General features: G+C 43.7%; 1 protein-coding gene across 1 annotated transcript in view; it reads right to left on the bottom strand.

Annotated features, from left to right (window-relative positions):
- Positions 1 to 597: 597 nt before the first annotated feature.
- LOC103358465 (cadherin-12) overlaps positions 598 to 22804 on the bottom strand; it is a 69633-nt gene continuing 47426 nt past the window's right edge. Inside the window, exons 7-12 of the mRNA XM_008283446.1 lie at positions 21573 to 21826; positions 15995 to 16131; positions 12517 to 12638; positions 6704 to 6821; positions 4000 to 4251; positions 598 to 1109 (exon numbers count right to left, since the gene is read on the bottom strand). Of these exons, the coding sequence (XP_008281668.1) occupies positions 598 to 1109; positions 4000 to 4251; positions 6704 to 6821; positions 12517 to 12638; positions 15995 to 16131; positions 21573 to 21826 (1395 nt within the window). The remainder of the gene's footprint in view (positions 1110 to 3999; positions 4252 to 6703; positions 6822 to 12516; positions 12639 to 15994; positions 16132 to 21572; positions 21827 to 22804) is intronic.

The following is a 22804-nucleotide window of genomic DNA, read 5'->3' as shown; positions in this document are numbered from 1 at the left end:
GATAAATAGATAAATACACAAAAAAGTCTAATCAAACTCAATCAGCCAATAAATAAATAGAACAATAAATAACATTCAAAACATCTTTGGCCAAACTCGGGCCACCTCATTGTCCCCCACAGAGTTGACATTGGTCTCGGTAGATGCCTCGGCCGGTCGGACCGCATCGGCGTAACCTATGGGGTACTAAGAAACAACACTGGATATGTGGCATGAAATAGCAATCGAAAGAACAATTATATTGAGGCACTTTAAAGGATGTTCCAGGAAATGGCAGCATTTCCGTGTGTATGCGTATTCCCAGAGAGGAAACAAAATGTAAGACAAGAAACAACATTCAATTGAAAGGAAATTGAATGGCTGCTTTGCTCATCTACTCATGTTACCGTATGTTCTCTTGTTGTTTTTGTTTTGTTTGTTGTTGTTTTTTTACAATTTTGGGACTGAGCATGGTAAAGTACCACATCAAAACAGAAAACAGTGAGCTGGAAACAAAAAAAAAAACAGATAACATGGGAAGAAAAGTGTAAAACATTGTGTGTCGCCAACCAAAGAACGTTGTTACATATTTGCTTTTTTTTGAGTCTGTGAATAACATCAATGTGTGTTCTCCGTGGTTGTTGAGTCCGACTGAGTTTCCGACTGTTCCCCGAAAATCCCTGCCAGTGTCTTAAAGCGGGGCCCCCAGTCGCTGAGGTAATCATAGTCCTCCTCGAGGTCTATTGCGAGGGACTCGATGGAGCTGAGCGACTCGGCCACCGAGCCGTCGCCCTCGTAGGCGTACGTGGCCAAGGAGTCGTAGGGCGGCGCCGAGTTGTCCGTGTCGTGCTCTTTCAGACGCTGGTTGATGAAGTCTCGGATGTCGGCGCTGTCCTGAGAGACGGGCGGCTTGGGGCCTCTCTTCAACTCAGGTTTGACGTCCCTGCGGTACAGGTTCTCCTTGACAACCTTGGGATTGCGAAGCGTCCCCATGTCGAAGGCGTGCGTGTCCTCTTCCCCGCCTCCCTCGTCGTCGTAGTGGATCACATTATCCCGGATGTCCTCTTTGGATGACATGAGGGTTTCCTTTTTCTTCTGCCGTCTCAAACCCACGTAGAGCACCACGATCACTGAGGGAAGACATCGAGACAGCCACGTGTTAGATCACTGTCTGCGGAGCTAAATTAATATGCCTTTGACGTTTCTCTTGTGAGGAAAAAAAAAACGATACGTCGAAGCTGGTTTAGATTTAGTTGAAGTTTGTTCGACAGCAGATATCAAGAAATCAATTTTGGCCCCACCGGCAGCAACGGCTGTAGGGATCTGTCACTTTAATCGAGCCTGAAATAGCTCGGTGGCCACCGGATGAATTGCTGTGGCTTTTCATACATAGTCCCCAGATGATGAATCCCAGTGACGATGGACGTCTCCTGACTCTTCTAATGGCACCACTTCAATTTGTCAAAGTTTCTTATTTGTCTTGCACTTTGGTTTATGACAGATTACCTGCAAAACTGCACAATTCCCATCAGTGCTTATTAGCTCATTAACCAGTTTTAGATTGCTAAACTAAAATGGTTAACACTACCTGCTAGCACTGACCATTAGTGTAGTCATTATGAGCATGGTAGCATGCAATTGACTTTAAGCTCCACTGTGTCTAAGCACTTCACAGCCTCACAGAGCTGCTCGCACGACTGTAGATTCTTAATTCTAGGTCATACGCTGCCCATTATTTCAATTACACAGTTGTTCTCAATTACACCGAGTACAGCTAAATGCATCTTAGATGATCTTCTGACCTGCAAATCAACTCCTTCTGCATGCTCGTATTAGCTTGCATGAGAAACACAACACTGCTGGGGTTAAAACTGCAGTGCACACCCAAAGCAACAGTTTATTGCTTCATCACGCAACCCCCTTGTGAGGTTACGTGAGGCTCTGCATGCTTTAGAAACTACAGTACCATTGTGTTATTTTCCACACATAGTGTTGCAGTAAATTTCCAGCCCTCCCTTCTCTCTCTCCTGTCAGTGCAATCTGTTTCTCTGAGTCTATCTCCCCCTGCGTCCCTTTCCCTGCCTTTTCAGTGAGAAATGCAGTAAAATATGTGTTTTTCCTCTGGGTTTTTTAATATACAGTTGTATCTAGAAGGGAAGAGCAATGGCCAGGATAAAACTGAAATCATTCAAATGAAAGAGTCCAATAAATACATTCAGTTTGGGGGGGGAAAAAAAGAAAAAGAAGCCCTAAGTAGGTCTCTTTCTTTCAACCTCTCTCTGTATCTCACTTCCTCTCTGCCTTCCTTCACTCCCAAGTGATTTTTATCTACCTTTGTGTAGTGTGCCAGCTCCCCCCAGTGGCACCTTTGCAGATTCAGCCAGCAGACGGTTATTACAGGGCACACGGGTTGAAAACTCAGCTTGTCATTAGGTGCAGCCAATCCACTTCCGTTTTGCAAGAAATGGCAGCGCAGATGAAAGTCTCCGTGCTGGTTTGTTTAATTTACTTCATAATTTCCCTGCACAGGACAACTGGGTCATCCTGACAAATCCTGCACAGAAACTAAGTGGCTCTATGGAAATGTTCTCAGTGTGAGTCCTGATTTTCTCTGCCACTTTCCCTTCACAGGGACAGCATGAGAGTTTGGCGTCAGCCTCAGCCTTGGGGCTGAGTCGACTGGGAGCTTTGAAGACATTCTTGTGAGATGAAGCGAACACACGGACACACGGCTCTACAGCACACAGCTACGACTGGCGAGTGTGCTTTTATGTTCAGTCTCATATAAAACAATGACACTCGAGCTGATGTTTCACATGAATACATTCATGAGGATAATGAAACGGGATTAATGACGAGGCATAGCCGGAATTCAACAGTGGATCCTTTGTTGGACCGTAAATTAGAAGGAGATAGAGTAAAGTAAATACAGCTAAATTCAAAGGTCACGGCTACCCTTGACTTCCAGTGTAAAACGAGAACTTCTTTAACAACCGTCCATCCCACATTCATAATTCAGAAAACGATGCCATAAACCTACATTTATTTCCTCCCAGGTATGCAGATGAGGTCGGACATTAATGGCAGAGAATTAAGGAGGAGTTTTACAACCGTGACCTTGTGGGGAATGTAAAAAGCCGGAGCTTGGGAAGCAGCCACAGGGCAGCGAGATTGGATTTAGTTTATTGAGCCAAGCGTCCCTCCCTCCAATCTTTAACGTCTCATTGAATGACAAAATTCATAAGGGTTCCATAATTAACTGGAGACACTCCTGGAGAGACGCCAGCCCAACTCTGACGGTCAGATCAGCGTGTTTGGAGGAGGGTGTTGTCAAAAGTGTGGACAAAAAAAAAAAAAAAATTAAGTATTTCAGCAAATCTATACCTTAGATGTATATCAGCGCATCAGTTTGGTATCGAGTCTAGTCTCTTTCAATAAGCCTTAACTCGAGCCCGCCTGCTTTTAGAAACTGCGCGAGAGAAGATTTCAGAACTAAATCACAAAATACGGTTTTGCTGAGACATTATGGATTTTCTGTTTAAGCCAAATTAAGGGCAGGATTTGGCTAGCGGAAAATCTCCAAATTCAAAAATTTCTCTTGAACTTTGCAGACGGCAACAGTAAAGGAATAGTTGCGGAGTTGAAATGTCAATACTTTGACATTTCATGAAATGTCAACTCCTGTCTTTTTGACAGCAGCTGGATGAGAGGATCAATACCGCTGTCCTAAAGTTGTGTTGTTGCTGTGAGATTGCCAGGCAACCAGCGGAGACTCCAGGACGTCTCTGCGCCTAATCCCCAATAAAACTGGAAAGTCTAGTTTCTATACTTTTAGAAATAAATGCATGTGTTAGTGGACGCTTATTCTTATACCTTTGGACAGGGCTAGGCTAGCAGTTTCCCCCTACCTCCAGTGTTTATGCTAAGCTAACTGCGCCCTTGCTATAGTCTCACGTTCAACAGTCAAATCAAAGCTATTTGTGGTAACTTGACGAATGTTTCCGAGCCAGAAGATCTCACCTAACAGGATGACGATACATAGAAGAATGGCGATCAGAGCTCCTGTGCTGAGACCGACGGGGAGGAAGATGGCCTCCGCGCTGCAGGTCAACAGGGAACCGTCCGATTCGCAGCCACACACGCGGATGGTCAACGTGCCCGTGCTGCTCTTGGGCGGGTATCCGTTGTCTTCGATCACCACAGGGAGGAAGTAGATCTCCTGCAAACGCCGTCTGAACCCGCCGCGCTTGGTCACGATTCCAGCTGTGTTATCTGCAAGAACAAGAAGAATCAGCCCATCAAAAATAAAAATAAAAACACAAAGGGAACCTCCAAAACAGTCCTCGATTATATGTGGTAAATGAATCTCGGGGAAACCTGAAGTAGTCTGATTATTTCTTGATCTACACAGGGTAGAAAGTGTTCTGACCAAAAGCAAATACTCCTCTCGCTATAACCTCACATCAATCAGACAATCCTTCGAGCTGCATTACAAGTCCGGAGGTCCAAGTATGAGAGAGATGAAACTTTTCAACGCCCGATAACACTTTTAACGTTTGATATCGAATCCTCTCCAAATGTGCCTCTCTGAATGCGATAAGACATATCAAAGAGTTGTCTTATCAAAGCTCTCACCATTTTACTCCGCTTACTTTAAAAAGCTGTTCGAGCCCAACCACACCCAGTCCGGTATTCCCTGAAACACTGTCGGGTTCTGCTGTCATTCTGTTTGCACAGAAATAGCAGATTAGCAATGATAGATATTAGATTTAGAGGAAAAAAAATAAAAGCTACACAAAAGGGAACAACTTGGGAGGACAGCCGGAGGTGTAAGGACGGCGAGTTGAATAGAGGCCGACAACGTATACGAGCGAGAGGGAACGTGTCAGGCTGAACCTGCCCGGTTCTGTCTGCTGCAGCTAGACTGTCTGACCCCTGTCAAGCCGGGTTTGTTCCACTGACAAAGCCCAGCACTTTCCGTTGACAGGAGGTCAGGTATTTTAGCACACCTTGCATGTTGTGCACTGCCGCGATTTTGTTTGTGCTCCCTCTCTCGCTGAACCCCGTCCTCGGCGCCCGTGGTGTTTGTATTTCCTGTCCCTGCCTGTCAGATCTCACTCTGTATCTGGAGAGTGTGCTTCCAAGGCTGCTGGCACTCAGGAAGCTGCAAGACAGTGTGTCCAAAAGGTAAAAACTGGATCAGAGGTTCGGACCAGGGCTTGTCAGGGATGGTGAATGCATTCGTTTCCCCGGCCTCATCCTGCCATGTCCCACTTTTCATTACCCGTCTTTCTGGTTGGACTTCAAAGGGCTCGGCCGGTGCGCGCTGCAGAGTGTCACGTGTGGCCTTATCATATGAAAACGTCTGACTGCATGTGGTTAAGTTGTTCTAAGCGCTGAGAAATGCCGCTCTGGGAGGCTTAGAGCAGCACACTGGGAACGTGGGTTTTAATGCAGGGTCTAGTTTTAATATCTCACGACATAAACTGTTGTTTCACCAGATATTACAGGTATGTCAAACAGTGTAGGACTATCCCTGCTGGACTTTTGTGCTCCAGAAGCCCTCTGTGAAAGTTCTGCAAAGTTCTACTGATATTGTCAGCGAGAAGTTTTATTTTATTCACTACAGTTTTCTAGTTAAAGGGTTTGACGTTTGTTGATAACATTGTTAGATGCTCCAGCGTGCTCAAAACTGAATGTCACACTGTTCTTCCGTTGTTATGTTGTACGTGGAACATTGTGGGAACGTTTTTTATAGATTCTACAAGGTGTTGCCTCAAAACAGTGCAGGCAAACTTTCCAACTTTAGCAATATATTGCATGACAGGAATGTCAGAAAACAAATCTATCATCTGAGGTCTTGATAACGTCTTAGAAATGTTTTCAGAATGTTGCATTGAGAACATCCTTCCTTTCTTAGAACATTCTATGATGTGTTCCCTCAATAACAAGGCTAAATGTTCTAACTTTACTATCTCAAGAAGAACGTGGTGAAACATTTCTTGTTTAAAAAAAAACAAAAAAAACCATTAAGTCATGCGAGGTATCGATAACATCTGCGAAACATTTTTTTGATTGTTGTTGGAACACTTTCTTACTTTGCTATGATGGAACATTGTGAGAACATTTCATAGAAGCGTATTTTATGATGGGTTTACCCAACAACAAGGTTAAAAGTTCTACCTTTAAGGTATCAGGAACGTTACACTAGTTTCTTATAATAAAAAAACACCCAACATTCTGTCACGTGAGATCTCGTTAACATCTGGGAAACATGTTTTCGAATGTTGCCGGAAAACATTCCACAAAACATTGTGAGAATGTTTCATAGAAGGATGTTCTATACTGTGTTCCGTCAACAATGTCCTCAAAACATTGCAGAAAGAATGCTCCACTGCTATTTTTTTAATATATCACATGCAAGAACTTTTTATAAGCCATGATCTCATACCTTGATGACATCTAGAAAATATTTTTTGAATGTTGCTTTGAGAATGTTCTTTCTTTGTTGTCATGGAACATAATCTGTGTTCCTCCAAACATCTTCTGAATGTTTCAGCTGATAGTCTTAGTTCACTTTTAACCTCATAGGAACATTGGAATGGAGATGATAGCTATATTGCTAAACCATTCTAAGAACATTAGATCAAAACTAATTGTATTATGACTAGACCTTGCCAATGTTGTGGGAACGTTCCCTGCTAGCTGAGATGAAAACACTCACTTCCAAAGTCCCGGATGGTGAAGTTCTTGTTTTTTAGATCTTCTTTTGTTGACCTGAAGGAGAACTGTTGTCCGGCGGTCGGTAGATCCTGGTCTTTTGCGCTGAACGTTTGGATCACCTGGTGAAAGACAGGAAGGAGAATCATGGTTTGATTATAAGAACAGGAGCTCATTTGACTAATAGTCTAAATGTTATCGCCGTTGTTGTGGAGTGTATTGATAGTAGAACTGACAGAACATTGTCAGCCGACTCACTGGTGGAAGGTGAGAATTATCGCACACTGAACACAAGTGTCAACCAGACTTTAATTGACTGTGCGTCGGCGGCGCTGAGACGAGGCGGCGACTTGTTCCCACAATCACTCCTGATGCAGTCGCTGAGCGCCTGATTGAAAACTGCTTGAAATTTCCACATCACCTGAACGCCTCGTGTGATGGATTGACATCAGTGAGAAGCGCTGGAGCTTTCATAGGAGACCAGCTGTTTTACGTCGTACATCTGCAGAACCGTTCGATCAACACCTCAGCAAAACAGTTTACTCAGACAACACCAAACCAAGCGGCGGCGGCTCCATTCTCTGCACTTCCGCCCTGTTAGGCACAGACTGCTGACTCAGCCGCCTCTGTGCTAGACTGCTGACGGCTTTTCTACGTCCCTCTGTTTCTCCCCGAACGTCTCGGAGCTCCGTCTGTCCTGCCAACCCAGCTGTGCCACCAGTCTGCTCCTCCTCACTCACTGGCGTTGACCTGCTGGAGACCTTCAGTCCTGAATCCCACCACCACCAACCACCAACCACCAACCGCCACAAACATCCAGGAGGCACTAATCAACCCCTCCTGTCCCCGTTACATCACCCCGACTATGTTGCTCTCGCTCTCAGTATTTAAATGAAAGTCCCTCCAGGGGGAGTCAACCTGACACCAGGTGTGATGAGTGCTCTGTTGTGTTCCCCGCAGCAGATGTACAGTTCGCGCTATTGATTCCCTGCAAACCAAATTACCTTTGTGATGAATAAATCCGAGCAACAACAGTTATTTTTCATTAGTGTTTAAACTATCGATCTTTTGTTTTTTTTGTTTCGGGTCCCCGGTAAATCAGTTACGTCAGAAATAATAGATGACGTCCATCAAACATTACCGGGAGCAACGGCCGGCCCGGTGGAAGGACACATCCCTGGAAAGAGCCCTGGTTGGACCTCTCGGCAAACGGTTTAAAAATCTGAGTTGAAAGCGAGCTAATCAATGGAAAAAACCATTTCAGCTTCAATAGAAACCTGTCATTTATATATTATAACCTCAGTTAAGTAGATAACTGTAGATACTGATAAGTAGACATTCATCACAGATATTTATCTTTTTTAAAATTTCCAAAAATGCCAATGCACATAGGATAAATGCAGATTTAAGGTATTTTATTGTACTATATTTTATGTATTTATAATAATAATAGTACTAATAGTAATATAGTTGTATTATAAAATCTCTTATATTCATTATATTGCATTTATTTGGGTTTAAATCACATGAATTTAAAATCTAAATAGCAAAAAAAGAAGAATTCATGGCTATTTATGAAAATATAAATATTTCACAATGGTACAAAGTGTATTTACACCTTCAGTTGGAGAAAATCTTGCTGCAGTTTTGTTGGCAGATATTTTGGACAATTTCTCAAATTGCCTGTTATTTTTGGAGTAATATTTTCATGTAATGCCCCTATCACTCTTGTTTTAAGCACATTTCAGAGCCAAGAATCAATTATGGATTCCAAAATTTTGAATTTTCAAAAATTGATTCTTGCCTCCTCACTGCGAGAACATTCATGTTTGGTACCAGCGGCAAAAAAAATGTGGGATATACACATTCCTGCAGTTTATATCTCCTCCAGAATATACCCGCCAGGAAAATGTATATTCTGGAGGAGAAGCCACAGAGGAAGAGGAAGGAAAAGAAGCAGGAGATTAATAATAATAATAATAATAAGAAAGAGGAATTGAAGGAGGAGAGGAGAGACGACGATGATGCAGCTTAAATCTACTTTTTGTACTTTTCTGTACAGTTTTAATGATTCTTTGTGTTTTGGTAATATTATATTTCGATTTCTACATATATATATATTTATTTATTACAGTCTGTCATTTACAAATCCTCCTTTTATTGCCCTCAAAAGTGCTTCCCACCTCCTCTCCATCACAAGTGGAGCTTGGCGCCGCAGTAGCTGCTTATTACTCGCCGCTATTGTACGTGTTAAATGGCTTCAAGTGCATTCTGCATTCGCACTCAGCCGCATTGTGAGTTAAGCTAGATAAGAGTGGCGGCTAAATGCTGTAAATGTAAATGTAATTATCCTCGGCATAACAAACTGATTCACTAGGTTAGCGTTTCAATATAGCGTCGCAAAAGGCAAAGCAAATACTTTAAACAGCAGGAGCACATTATAGCGCCGGCTGCTCCTGAATATATCTAATGTGCACAAGTCCCCGGTAGGAAATAACTTGTTTTACGTTCCCTTTGTGGATACTTTTTTCTCATTTCACACTTGACCAGTTGACTCCCAGTACAGTAAATTATGAAAAGGCCCTACTGTATAACTTCCTGATCTTCTTTTTTTTTTTTTGCAAATCTCAGGCTTTCCCCCCCTCTCCGGCACATTTACATGGAAATAATCAGCCGCTCCTCTTGCTCGGTTTGGTGCCGGTTACAGATTATTTTCAATCAGAAGTTGCGCCGCAGCGTGAGACACTCCAGAACAAGCGGTTTGTATGTTTCCTCAGTTGTGCGCGAGAGCAGATAATCATCAAGGGAAAATGTGTGATGGATTTTTTTTTTACAAGAGAGAAGGATCTGCGGTTCTTTATCGTCCCCGCAGCTGTGCACAACACCTGGCGGACTCACGCTGTGGCGACGCCGCAGGAAAGCGTATATTCTGGAAGAGGAGCCGGGAGGAAGAGAAGCGGGAGATTAGAGCGAGGGAATAAGGAAGAGGAAAAGGGGGGGATGATGATGATGCGGTTTAAAATCTCCTTTTTGTGCTTTTCCGCATGGTTTCAAACGTGTTTCTCCATCTTGTTTTGGATTATTTGGTGCGGAGAGCTGCAAATTTACACCATCTAGGTCCCAAATCCATCCTATTTCATCATATCTGTGTACCAAAATCTTACATTTTCTAATTCAAATATCTTAAAACGGCATCAACTCGGCATCCCTCGTGCATCCTGAATCCATCAGCATGTAAAAACCTTTCTTTATAGTTAAACTTCTGAAAGCAAGACGTCTCATAAATCAGTAAAAAAACAGCTCAGTGTTTGTGCATCGGTGGCTCCATGTGTTGACATCACGCTTTGCTCAGCCGCACGTCGGATCACAATTTTCTCCCAAAACTAGCTGCTAAAGGAGAAAACAGGCAAACCTTCTTCCAAGAGGAGATAAACGTGAAAACCTTGTGTTTCCTGCACGGCGAAGGTCACGCTATTCATAGAAGAAGTTTTAAATTGCCAAGAATTAGAGTTAAATCATGAAGGAGAACATTATTGATTAAGAGTTTGGAGCCGTGTGGATGTGGTTTTGGTCAGATTGTCCAAAGAAGCAGCAGAAAATAAATAAATAAAAACGGGCTCCATCGTGAAGGCGGAAAACATGGCAAACGCACATGCCGAGGAAGACGGTGATGCCGTCAGATAGAGGGCACAGCCGTTGTTTTGATTGCAACAGGCCTGAGGACCGGCAACAACATCCTCAGTGTGATGAGGCGTCTACAGTGATTTGATAGACTGCCAAAGAAGCTGTTCCCTCACAACGCTAACTGCATATAGATGCCAGTTAATGGGCTAATTTACAGGCACAGGTGGTTTACAATGCGCACAGGCAAATTTCTCCGCTGCATCTCAAATATATCATCCGAAATGTACTCCAGGTTGCCTGATATGCAAAGCACCGCTGTGCTTTATGATTGCCTCTCCCGCCGAATCGAACCCTATGACACAATCAGATTTTTGATCCGTGCTGAAGGGGTTCTCTGCAAAGTAAAAAAAATCCCTTGAAATAGTAAAAAAAAAAAGGTTTTTATTCAAGTCACCTTGGGTAAAACACAAGAGAGTTAAATGTGGTAATGTGGGGTTCCAAAAAAAGCAGGAAAAATATCACAATTGCAGCGTTTATTCCTGCCAAAGCTTCAGCAGTGATGCTTTACTGGTGTTAATATACAGTTAAAACCAGAAATTTACATACAAAAAGACACATGACCTTTTTTTTTTTCTCACTGTCTGACTTTAAATCAGACGAAAGTTTTTCTGTTTTAAGTCAGTCAGGATTAACAAAATTATTTCTATTTGCTAAATGCCAGAATAATGAGAGAGATTTATTTAGAGAATTTTTGTTTGTTTGTTTTTTCAAAGTCAGACGTTTACATCCATTCCTCAGTATTTGGTAGCGTTGCCTTTAACCTGTATGACTTGGGTCAAACGTTCTGGGTTTCCTTCCACAAGCTTCTCACAATAGTTTGATGAGTTCTGGCCCATTCCTCCTGACAGAACAGGTGGAGCTGAGTCAGGTTTGTTGGTCTCCTTGCTCCACTAATGTTCTCCAGGATGGAGATCAGGGCTTTGTGATGGCCACTCCACAGCACTGACTCTGTTGTCCTGAAGCCTCTCTGTAACTAATCTGACGGTATGCTGAGGGTCATTGTTCATTTGGAAGACCCATTAGTGTCCAAGCTTTAACTTCCTGGCTGATGTCTTGAGATGTTGCTTCTTCTTTCCCTATGATGTCATCTATTTTGTGAAGTGCACCAGTCCCTCCTGCAGCAGAACAGCCCCACAGCATGATGCTGCCACCCCCGTGCTTCACAGTTAGGATGGTGTTCTCAGGCTTCAAACTTCCCCCTTTTTCCTCCAAATGTAACGACGGTCATTAAGGCCAAACAGTTCAGTTTTAGTTTCATCAGACCACAAGACATGTGTACGAAAATGAAGAGTAACGTCTTCTTCCTCTCTGACTATCCTTCCAGCTCATGTCGGTACAGGACTGGTTTCACTGTGGATAATGACTCTGACCAGCTTCAGCAGCATCATCACAAGGTCTTCAGCTTTTGTTCTGGGGTTGATTCGCACATTTCAACCAAAACACTTCATCTCTGGGACACAGAACCGTCTCCTTCCTGAGCGCTATGATGGCTGGACATCCCCATGGTGGTTATAGTTGGGTATAATTGTTTGAACAGATGGACGTGGAACCTTCAGGCATCTGGAAACTGTACCATCTGGAAGTCCACAATTCTCTTCCTGATATCTTCTTGACGTCTTTAGATTTTCCCATGTTTACATAAAAGGAAACAGTGTGTTTGAGGTGTGCCTCCAGTTAACTCACATTGTCAGTTAACCTATCAGAAGCTTCCAAAGCGATGACATCATCATCTGGGCTTTCCCAAATAGTTTAAAGGCATCTTAGTGGATGTAAACTTCTGACTTTAAAGGAAAAAAAATCTCTAAAAAGAATTCCCTCTCTCATTATTCTGGCATTTAACAAATAGAAATAACTTTGATAATTCTAACTGACCTAAAACAGGAAGAGTTTCGTCTGATTTAATGCAGATAGTGAGGGGAAAAAAAGAGGTTATGTGTCTTTCCATACAGTGTATTTACATCCACACCTTTCAGATTCACTTTAGCACCTTTGGATGGTGTTTAAAGACGTATCGGCTCAATCAGCAGCTGTCGCCCCCTCTGAGAAAATCAACACTGAGTGCATTAGTCGTGCTTAACGCCACGACAGGTGCACACAGCAAAGAGACAGGAAGGAGGTTAGCTGTGAACGTACCTGTCCCACTTTGGCGTTTTCACACACGAAGGTCTCGTAGGGACTGGCCAGCTCAGGCGGGAACTCGTTGATGTCCAGCACGTGGACGGTGACGGCCACCCGGCTGGTCAGAACCGGACTGTCTGCAGAGAGGGAAAAAAAAAACACAACATGGGAGTGTTATTTTGTTTTCCTTTTTCACAGCACTGACATCATGTGGATGTCTAAAGTACTGCCATCTTATGACGAGCTCAGAGGTTTATCACGGTTGCAGTGGGACGGCTGAGCGGTTAAAGAGGCTGCCGGTGCCCGAACGTCCACGGTGTCCTTGAATGGACGCCTGGCTGCACCGTAAGTCATCCTGCTTAAACGCTGGGATGAAGAAAAAAAAAACACCTCTGATGTGTCCGGAACATGGCGATGCATAAATTGCACGCCGCTGTTTTTTTTATGATGCTGCTTTTGATTCATGATGAAAAGCAGAATTAAATAAACACACACACAGGGGCTTAATTCATCCCATGTGCTGCCTGCAAATAAAACATTATGGAATACGGCTCCATGGGGAGATTATGTTTTTTTAAATTCTCACCCAGGTTCTGTTGCAGGTTCGAGCCATAAGATCGCATTTTAATTATAGTTTGAAAGCCCCCTTGTGCAGGACTAACTTGAATCCGGGGTTGTTTGTTGCACTGTTCTCTCTCTGCAGGAGCACAATGGGGGAAATGTTCTGTTTTCTCTTGTGTGGAAGCCCAAGTAAGGCAAACTTTATGGATTTGATGTGGGAATAGGCTTTTGCTTGTGCAGTGGGAGGCTTAGCGCGCGCTTGTTTGTGTGAGCGCCAGTGCATAGGTACATACAGGTGCGTGGGCTTTGTGTGTAGGGGGGGATGCTGTTGGTTGAGAAGAAGCAGGGGGGATCTGTAAGAGTCGGACTCGGGGGGATTGGAGGAGCAGCCACGGCTCAGTTAGTAACCCGTCTCTGACCTTGATGGAAAAAGCAATCTTCCCAGCGAGGTAAAAATGACACCGAGCATGGGATTTGCTGCTTTGGCACTAACCGAACTACTAACATTGTTGCTCAGCCAGCGAAAAGTCTCTTCTATCATCCAGGTCCTCCATCAAAAAGATCTGATATTACTCTTTAATAAAAGTCCCAAACTTACTAGTTCAACCTCATCTCCATAACTGTTGTCTTCATAAGCGATACATCACTCAGCCCACTAGATGGAGCAATGGTACAGTAGTTATTTTCAGATCCGACTGGCATCAGCGTTTCCCCCTCAATAAGACATGCTCTATTTATTTATTTCCTGAATCTGAATATCCTGCATGGAACGCTTCAGCGGTTCGCCATAAAGTCGCCGGCCTTATCCTGCCTTTCTCCTCTGCATTACTTTATTTCTAATTAAGCTCATTTTAATAAAAAAAAAAAGCCTCAATCTTTGCAAGCAATCAACCACAAATCCATAAAACGTGGTGCAGAAGAGAGATGGAGAGATTCCTCGTGGACATCAATCTGCTCAAAAGTGCAACTGTCGGCAGGAGCGAGTCAGCAAAAACTCGCCACGCAAAACTCGGTGATGAGTGTGGAACTAAATTCATTTGCTGTAAATAGATAGTAAGCGTGCCTCCTTAATTGCCTCCTGCCAAGGTTATTATTGCATTTAATAGATCTCACCCCCCCTCCTCCCCTCTCACTCTCTTTGTCTCCCCACGAAAAATTGCTGCTGGGTTTCTAAAATGCCAAAACCGCTAATCTACCCCTGGTTCTTATTTAGCAAAAGCCTTCTGCTGTGCACCGTGTCTCGGGAGAGCGGCGCACACTGCTCTCATTTTTGCTGCATGACTGCAGTGTCTAGAGATGACCGCACAGATCTCCGAGGTTCGCCAAAAGGGAAAAGCCTCCAACTCAGGTGTTGATGGTTGCAGAGTGGCTTCCTTTATTGAAGGGAAATGTCGCCGGACGTTTCACCCGCTAAGCCGTTGTAACGGGGAACATGAAAGGAGTGGGCGGATAAATGTTAAAAAGCATTAGCAGCAAGGACACTCAGTGGATGCAGAGGTAGGTCAAACACAAGGGTCTGTAATAATTTGCCGTTTATTGAAAACTGCTGTGCAACGCCGATTGAGGCTGCAGATTTTTTTTTTTTTTTTTCCCGTGACCTCTCCTCAATGAAGGCATCCAAGGTACCTTTGCTCCGGCGTTGTTCTTCATGCTTTAAAAACCGAATCACACACACACACAGACACACAACATGCCGACGACGACAATAGAAAGCAGCGCAGAGGAGCCATAACAGCTATCCAATATCCAGAGCAGAAAGTTCTGCCAAATCTCGCTCAAGGTCAAAAACAGAATTGAACTCAAGCTGGGACACAAACTCTGGGGTGCGCGGGGCTTTATCTCTGCTCCGACTGCACCAGTTCAACGATTTTTTTTTAAACACTAGCTCTGGATTTTCCTTTTCTGTCAGCGAGTAAAATTGTCCAAACATTAGTCCTGTGAGAAGGGGGCTACCCGAGAGGGCAGGAGGGCCAGATCGGAGCGTCGACTGGCAGGCAGGTGATAAGGAGGGAGCAGAAATACGACCGCTTCCTGCATCCAGCAGGAAACACCGAACACGCAGCGGCCTTGTAAATTCCTCCTCCTCCTCCATCCACGCTGCATCCTTTCAGCCTAACCTCATCCCTCCAATTTTCTTGGCACTTATGCACATAAAGCCACACAAAGGCGCACACACACACACATTGAAAACAGAATTAGCATGTCACTGCCATGACCTTGAGGGGAAGTGAGTAATATCAGTTTCCAAGGCGACAATGACTCAAGTTTTAACAGCCCATATTTCACAGTCTGTCCTAATGAATATACGGCGTGTGTAATTTTGATTGAGCACCAGCCTGCCTCTGGGATAATGACTTTGACGGTTCTTAGCAGATTTGATGACTTGATGACGATAGATTTGCTTATTTATCCGGAAATTTGCTCCACTTCCTTCATAAAAACATAATTAGCTTGATGACATGTCTTAAAGCCGCGGCTCCGCATTAGTTCCATCTTCTCCCCGAGCTTGGCTCACGACACGCTGTGACGCCGCCGCCGCCGCCGCCTGCATCTGCTCGCTGTAAAAACGCTGTAAAGGTTCACATTTTACTGCGGTGTAAGTAAAAGTTGACTCTGGCGAGAGGAAGAAAAAAAAAAAAGAGCTCCCTCCCAATGCCAATGTCATCAAATGGAGAAGAAAAAAAAAAGGGCAGTTAAAAATGAAAACAGAGTTGAGGCAAGTATGCTAGAGGAGACAATGTCCTGGAGATACATCCCTCTGGGAGAGCTATCATGGTTTATAGTCACCTATAAACCTTTCCAGCAAAATGGGATTGAGTATTGACTTGAGTAAAAGTGTGTTAAATCCTTCACACAGATTATGGCGGAGGGAGGAGGGGGGGAGGACGACGACACCTGCATGAATCACCATTGATCCCGTTGTCATACTTACTAAGTTTGGTCGCCACGATGGAGATATTGTGCTGAGCGATGCTCTCCCTGTCGAGGAGTTCGTTGGTGGAAATCGTTCCCTCCACTGGATCAATGTCAAAGTAGCTGTCCAGGTCGCTCTTCCAGTCAATGGAATACCTGCAGAAAAAAAAAAATCAAATGTTTGTTTAACGGCGTCCATTTTCGACGTAAACCAGAGAATTAAACCGCAGTGATCCGCTGCCCGCCGCCGCCCCCCTCCGGGCTCATGTATATGAGTTAGGTGTAATGTGATGTTGGCATTCATTACTCATTCTGAATGGTCATTTCCAGAAAATGTGCTGAGGATTGCATATACATTCCAATCTAGTAATGGGGGCCCGACGTACTTCGGCCGTGCTGAGCTGACGCTTTTCTCGGGAATGAATTTTTTTTGGGGGGGGCGGCGAAACCGTATCAATCTCTGGGCCGGCGAGCACAACAAAAGGCATAAAAGTGTTGGCTGGGTGTCCGTCTGTGTTGAAACGCATCTTTGGTTCTTGCACCAGTTGCTCTGAATGCAAAAAGAAAAAATACAAGAGAGATCTGAAAAGGAGCCGGCGACAGCTCCATTCATCACTCCATTCTATTTGATCTTAAAAGGGCCATTTTTCATTAATAATTTCACCGGCGGAGCTCCACAGATAGGTTGACGTCCTTTATTCGCCACCGGGTCAGAGGTCGGGGATGCGGTGCCTTGCTCGTGGGTTGATTTCTCGTGGGGCAGACGCCACCATTCTGTCATTTCTTTCTCTTCGCGTCGCCATTTGATCTTAAAAGGCTACTCCTCATGAATATGGAACATGCTTGTTTTCTCCAGCACAGAGCCTCAAACTGGACTTGACTCAGTCATTAAGAGAAACAGGCCGAGCGCATATTCACGCCCTCCGGTCTTTTTTCTCCGTAATGAGAGTGATAACAAAACCACTTCAGTTAAAGAGAAAAAATAAAACTTTTCTTTTTGTTTTTTTTTTTTCTCTCCACCAGCTTTGGTTCCATCAAATTTTCTGTTTCAGCTCTGATTTGTCCGCGTCCTCTCTTTAACTCCAGCCTTGAAGTGAACACGATCGTGTCAAAATAGTTTAGCGTGAGTCTCTTTGATAAATATTACAGCCAAAACTCCCATCAAGAGTTCAAAAGATCAATGGTTTGCAATTTCTCCTCGGGGCAAAACACTTTTTTTTCTATTTTTTTTTTGGGTTGGAGGGGGGTATTGCTGGAGTCAAGCTGCTACCCAAGCACATGTTTGGAAAAGATGAAAAAACTATTCACGTGAGACAGAAAACATTAAAAAAAAGAAGACGTTTTGCTTGTAATTGGTCCAATGTCGGAGTTATCGTTAAATAAAATAGGGCTCATCAACAGCTGCGAGAAAGAAATCGCAGATCTAAAGCGTCTATTAAAGCTTCAGCTCAGTACTGGCAGCTGTAGATATGAAAATTAATTACACTGTTATCTCCTGCTTTGAACTGCGCTGATGTTAATTCACTCCAGTGAACATTACACACAATGCACAAGGTAATTTAAGAAAAAATAATATTTAAAAAAAGGGTTTTAGGGTTTCTGGGTTTTCGAGGTTTTTATGAGCGCCGACCGAGTCAAAAGTTCAGTCCAACTTGGGAGTCTCTTAAGCTTCGGCCAGCGATGCAGTATTCATGACGCCCTTTTGTTTCCCCAGCCAGAGATAACTCGACACCACGCTGCTAAATAGCGAAATCAGTTGAGTCTAAAAGTCTAAAAGCATAATTCCCTATGCATGATGGGTCATTGGGTCTATTGTTTTGAAGCGGCTCTGGGAAGGCGCGCGATGTCAGCTGGGGTATTGATGAATATTTAAAATAGTGGAGACAAAGTGAAAAGCCACAGAATAGAGGGCATTAGCTTCTTTTTTTTCCTTTCTTTTAGTTGTTGTACAAATCTCCGCTCTGTTCTTTTGTTTTCTCCGCCCGATGAAAAATTCATAATAAAACAACCCGACCGTCCGCGCAACAGGTATTATTGCTATTTTCGTGTCACACTCGAGTGATTCATCTTCAAAGGAGCATTACTACGAAGCAATCTGCCCCGACTAAAAGTAAGCTAATAGATTTTAAAAGGGGTTCCTCATGCATTTTTTAAGGCCGCACTCCTTCTTTTGTCTTTGCAGAGGAACGCTCTATTGTTATCCACCGCCGAAGGTTTATGGGCAGGAAGTGTCGGAGTGTGTGTCGGCACGTGTTCGGCGGCGGCGGCGGCGGCGATATCAAGGCGGAGAGATTGAGGAAGAAAAGGAATGATTTCGCCTTGAGTATAAATCAGGAGTTGGGTTAGGCGTATCAGATCTGGAAACTGAGCGGGGATGTTAAATTGTCCCACCTGATAATTACCAAGGAGAGAGCAGCGGCGCTGAATTAAGGACCCTTCATTTTGGGGATAAGGAATCAGGATTTTGGCTGATTAGGGTACTTCTACATTTAAAGAAAAATATCAAAGAGAGATGAAAACCTCAGGAATTCTCTTTAATGTAGAGCATTTGCATTAACTTTTTTGGGCTGAACCGATAAACAACGCCGCTTTTATGCCTTATCAGTCCTGCTGTTTGCTGTTTGTGCAAAAACTTTCTTCCTATTGTCCAAACGCTGGCTCTTTTTTTTTTAAACCAACCTGGTGCTGCAGTGGTTACTTTGACAGTTCCAGATGTGGGTTAAGATAAAGGTCACGACGTCTCCAATGAAACCCGGATACCAAATCATCCACTTCACTGCCCCCCTTAATCACGCCAAACCAAACAATTAGCACGACACGGCAATAAAATATCACAATTACCTTCGATTAAGTCGTACTAATCACCCAAATAAGCGTAATTAAAATAAAGTCGTCTGTAAAATGAATCTCGTGTTAAAATGCCTTCCAAGAGCAAACTGTATAGAAACCACACGGCCATAATACACACTGGCTAGAACACCTGACATGTTTCTTTATGGTTTTATAGCCAAACTGCTTCATCTAAATCCTATCAAATTTGGTAAAATATGCATTGAGGTCCCTCTATGGTTGTTGGTTTAACCACTAAAGTAGAATTTAGGGTGTTTGTATAAATATTAAAGCCTTCGAAATCTGAATCTGTGCGTCTGAGACCGTCGTCGGTAGGACGCAGTCTGCAGATAAAAGCGCTCCGCCTTGGTGTCGACTGCTTCCTTCGCTCAAGATGTTTTCCAGCACATATATAGAACACCATATGGCCGCGTTAGCAAGGTGAAAAACCAGCGAAGATCTTCAGAATAGATGGTCTAAAACTGTACAGGCAACATATTGGATATGACGATCCAAACGAGAGCATGACAACTATCACAGTTCCTGCTGAGGTTAGAAAATAAGTAAACTTTTTTTTTTTTTTCTGCTTCAAAAGTTTTGAAGTTTGTTGAAATTTACTGCATTATTCTAACAGAACACACACTCAACAGGAAGTTCAGATACAAAGACAGTTAAGTCAGATAATATCTACACTCTTAAAACTTTCAGCTATCATATACTTGTTTTATCTACTTCACGTCTGCTTAATGAGGCTCCTAATAAACTTCGATTTGAGTCCCCACGAAGCACAAAGACACCAACAAGTGCCAAACCTGCCAACGAGATGATATTAGCAGGATCGTACATGACAGTATCAAATGTTTTACATGGACTCATGATTAATCTTCAAACTGATGAGCAAAACTGACAAAACTCTCAAGATTAAAGCCGCGATGACATTGATGAATGGAGACCGGAGACATTGATGAATGCATTAGAGATCTAAAACCTTCAATCACTGGCTGCAGTATCACACTACTCCCCCATTTAGCTCTTTAATCCTCAAGGGAATGACATGGGGATATTTGGTTCAATAGCAAAAAGCTTCTCAAGATGGAAATGTGCATCCAGATCCAGGCTGGCTTCGTTCGAGTGTTTAGTCGAGATTATAGTGTGAAGAATATGCAACAACCCTCTCGTTTTGTTTATTTTAATGGCAAGAATCCCTAAACTGTGGGTAACGCTGGTATATTCAGTTGACTCCATGTCACCAGATGTCTTTATCTGAGTATTAAGGTAGGGACATGGAATTGGGGTTCATCAAAGGTGCTCCTGCGCGTCGAATGGAGCCAGTTGAGTTGGTATGGACATCTGATTTGGATGCCTCCGGAGAGGCTTCCTCTGGAGGTCTTCCGAACGCGTCTACTTGGGAGGAGACCCCGGGGCAGACCCAGAACCCACTGGAGAGATTATGTCTCTTGGCTGGCCTGGGAACGCCTCGGGATCCCCCAGGAAGAGCTGGAAAGTGTCGCTGGGGGGAGGGAAGTCTGGAATGACCTGCTCCGCCTACTGCCCCCGCGACCCGACCCCAGATAAGCGGAAGATGATGGATGGATGGATGGATGGATGATGGTTCATCAAAGGAGTATATTCACTTCTAACCACAGGTGCTAACATTTTTGGAAAACAAAATAAGTGAACAATTTCGTAATTTACTGGCTTCAATGTTCAGCTTGTGTCTGTACATCCACAGCAAAAACAGATTTAGAAAAGAATACTGAATGAGAACATAGTTAAACAGATTAATGAAACAAGTTCTGTTGCTAACGCTCCAGATCTCGAGCAGTTTCTTGGTGTTTCTTGTAATTGCAAAAATTAAAGAAAAAGAAATAGAATCCATATGTAAATATATATAAATATGTGCCCACAGCTTTTTATCAATATTGGAGAAGTGATGGCTTCACGTGCTGTAGATATTTTACTACATGCATTTTTGCAGCCTCTACAAACTCTTGATATCAACTCTACAGAAAATATTTCTTCCATGCTGGATGTATCTTCCAACAACTTGCTCCGCTGCATGTTTTTCATCTGATCGAATCAGTTTTATTTTCCTCTCTGGCCTCTTTATTTTGTTCCCATACATGTCTCCTCACTGCTCCAGAAACACAGCCTGCAGTTCAACCAAAAAGTCTCTGATTTTTCATTATGTGGTCGTTGGTTGCAGTTGAGCTGCTCTTAGCTTCTCAGCTGTGACAAAAAGTGCAGAATTTTTTGGTTTTTGTATCATCTAATTGGACAAACATGTTTTTTGGGGGGCAAATTTTTAAACGAGACACGTCGAATTAACCGATTTTAACCTCAAATTTGTAGAACTTTCTCAATGGATCCACTTGTCTCATATGATTCATTCAAGGACTGACAGAAAGATGAGAATTAGACAATTCTGGGCTCTTAAAAATGACATAATTGTTGTTTTAATTAGAGACAATATGCCTTCCATCATCACAACCTTTGGGTTCAAGCATTCTGAAGCCAAAAAGTCCCCATAAGACTGAAAAGTTGCTGGAAAAATTAAAATCCAAGCTTTAAATAGAGTTTTTCTTTTTGCACAATGAAAGAAAAAAAAGAACCAAACAAGGCTGTTTTAACATAAAGTCTGCCTTCAACATAATAATCACGTTACCTGTGACGGAGATGTAACAAAACCAATGACATGTATTTTAATATAACGCCATGTGGAGCATTGTCGGTGTAAAACGTCCAGTGTTTCAAAGTTTAAACTTTACCTGACTGGACTGCTGCTGGCGTCTAAATCCTGAGCTGTCACTGCTCCAATGATGGTGCCCGCAGGTGTGTCCTCGTACACATCCATCACATAGGAGGGCTTATTGAACACCGGGGGCTCATCCACATCCAAAACGTTAATCTTCACTGTTGCTGTGTCTTTGAAGGCCCCAAAGCTCTGAAACCGTGGATCCAGATGAGCATTGGAAGCATCAACCTTAAAGGTGTACGCCTTCTTGGTTTCATAGTCCAGGGGCTACGGAAAAGAAAAAACAGAAGAAGAAAAAAAATGCAGTTTAAGTTACTTTCACCTGCAGCTTTTTTTGTTTTTTTTTCTCCAAATCATAATCGTGCCATGTGTTGTTTTCGCTCCGAGTTACTTCCTCTGCAGCTCTCGAGGAAACGCTGCAGCTCAATATGAGCGTCGGCGCTGACAGCAGTTTGCCCTCGGTTCATGTTTGTTTTTCCACCATTTTCAAGCATGAGTAACTGCGATCAGATGTCAACATTGACTCCGACAAATTCCAGCATTTGGATGATTTCCAGTGTTTACGTTGTCGCTGGAAAAAATGCATTCAATTTGCATCGTTCTCACCTGCCCCCGAAACCAAATGAGCAAACTCCCCCTGATATGACACCGCAACACAGATTGTGTGTGTGCTGCAGGAGACCGGCTCATGTTTCACGAGAAGACCCGAGACCAGAAGGTCAACGTGCGGCCGCCCCGCCGGAGTGGGAAAGTCAAGCTGCACTTACTTGGTTCAGCAGAACTTCACCCCATTTACAAGAGTTCTCCACAACAACAAGCTTCGGGGGGGGTTGAGTCGGTACACGGCTCTTACACTCCTCAAGCCTCTGACATAGCAGCTCAGGGTCAATTAGTCAAAAGCGAGGGGGAGGAATCAGCATCCTCGGCATGTCTGCGGCCGAGGTGTACACATCCGACAGCAATGACACCCGGCGCTCGTGCCTCTGCCCGTCTCCTGCCCTCTCATGTGTGACCAACCATACTTGGCGAGCTCGCGGCCGGTCACGCTCTGCCGGCCCGGAGTCACATGAGAGACATTCCTTTCTGTGTATTTCAAATTGACTAACATGTAACCGCCATGGCAGCACCGCTATCTCCCTGCCCCAGGACTTCTTCGGGCTTCTCTGGCATGTTTGTTTTCAGGACGCACCGAGTGAAAACAGCTGGTAATAGCGCCGCCAAATGTGGAGCAGACAGCGAGGAGGG

This window comes from Stegastes partitus, unplaced genomic scaffold (genome assembly GCF_000690725.1).
Source record: "Stegastes partitus isolate 25-593 unplaced genomic scaffold, Stegastes_partitus-1.0.2 Scaffold313, whole genome shotgun sequence".
Classification (NCBI taxonomy): Eukaryota; Metazoa; Chordata; class Actinopteri; family Pomacentridae; genus Stegastes; species Stegastes partitus.
Note: the sequence above shows the minus strand (reverse complement) of the source record. Positions and strands in the feature narration are given on the sequence as shown.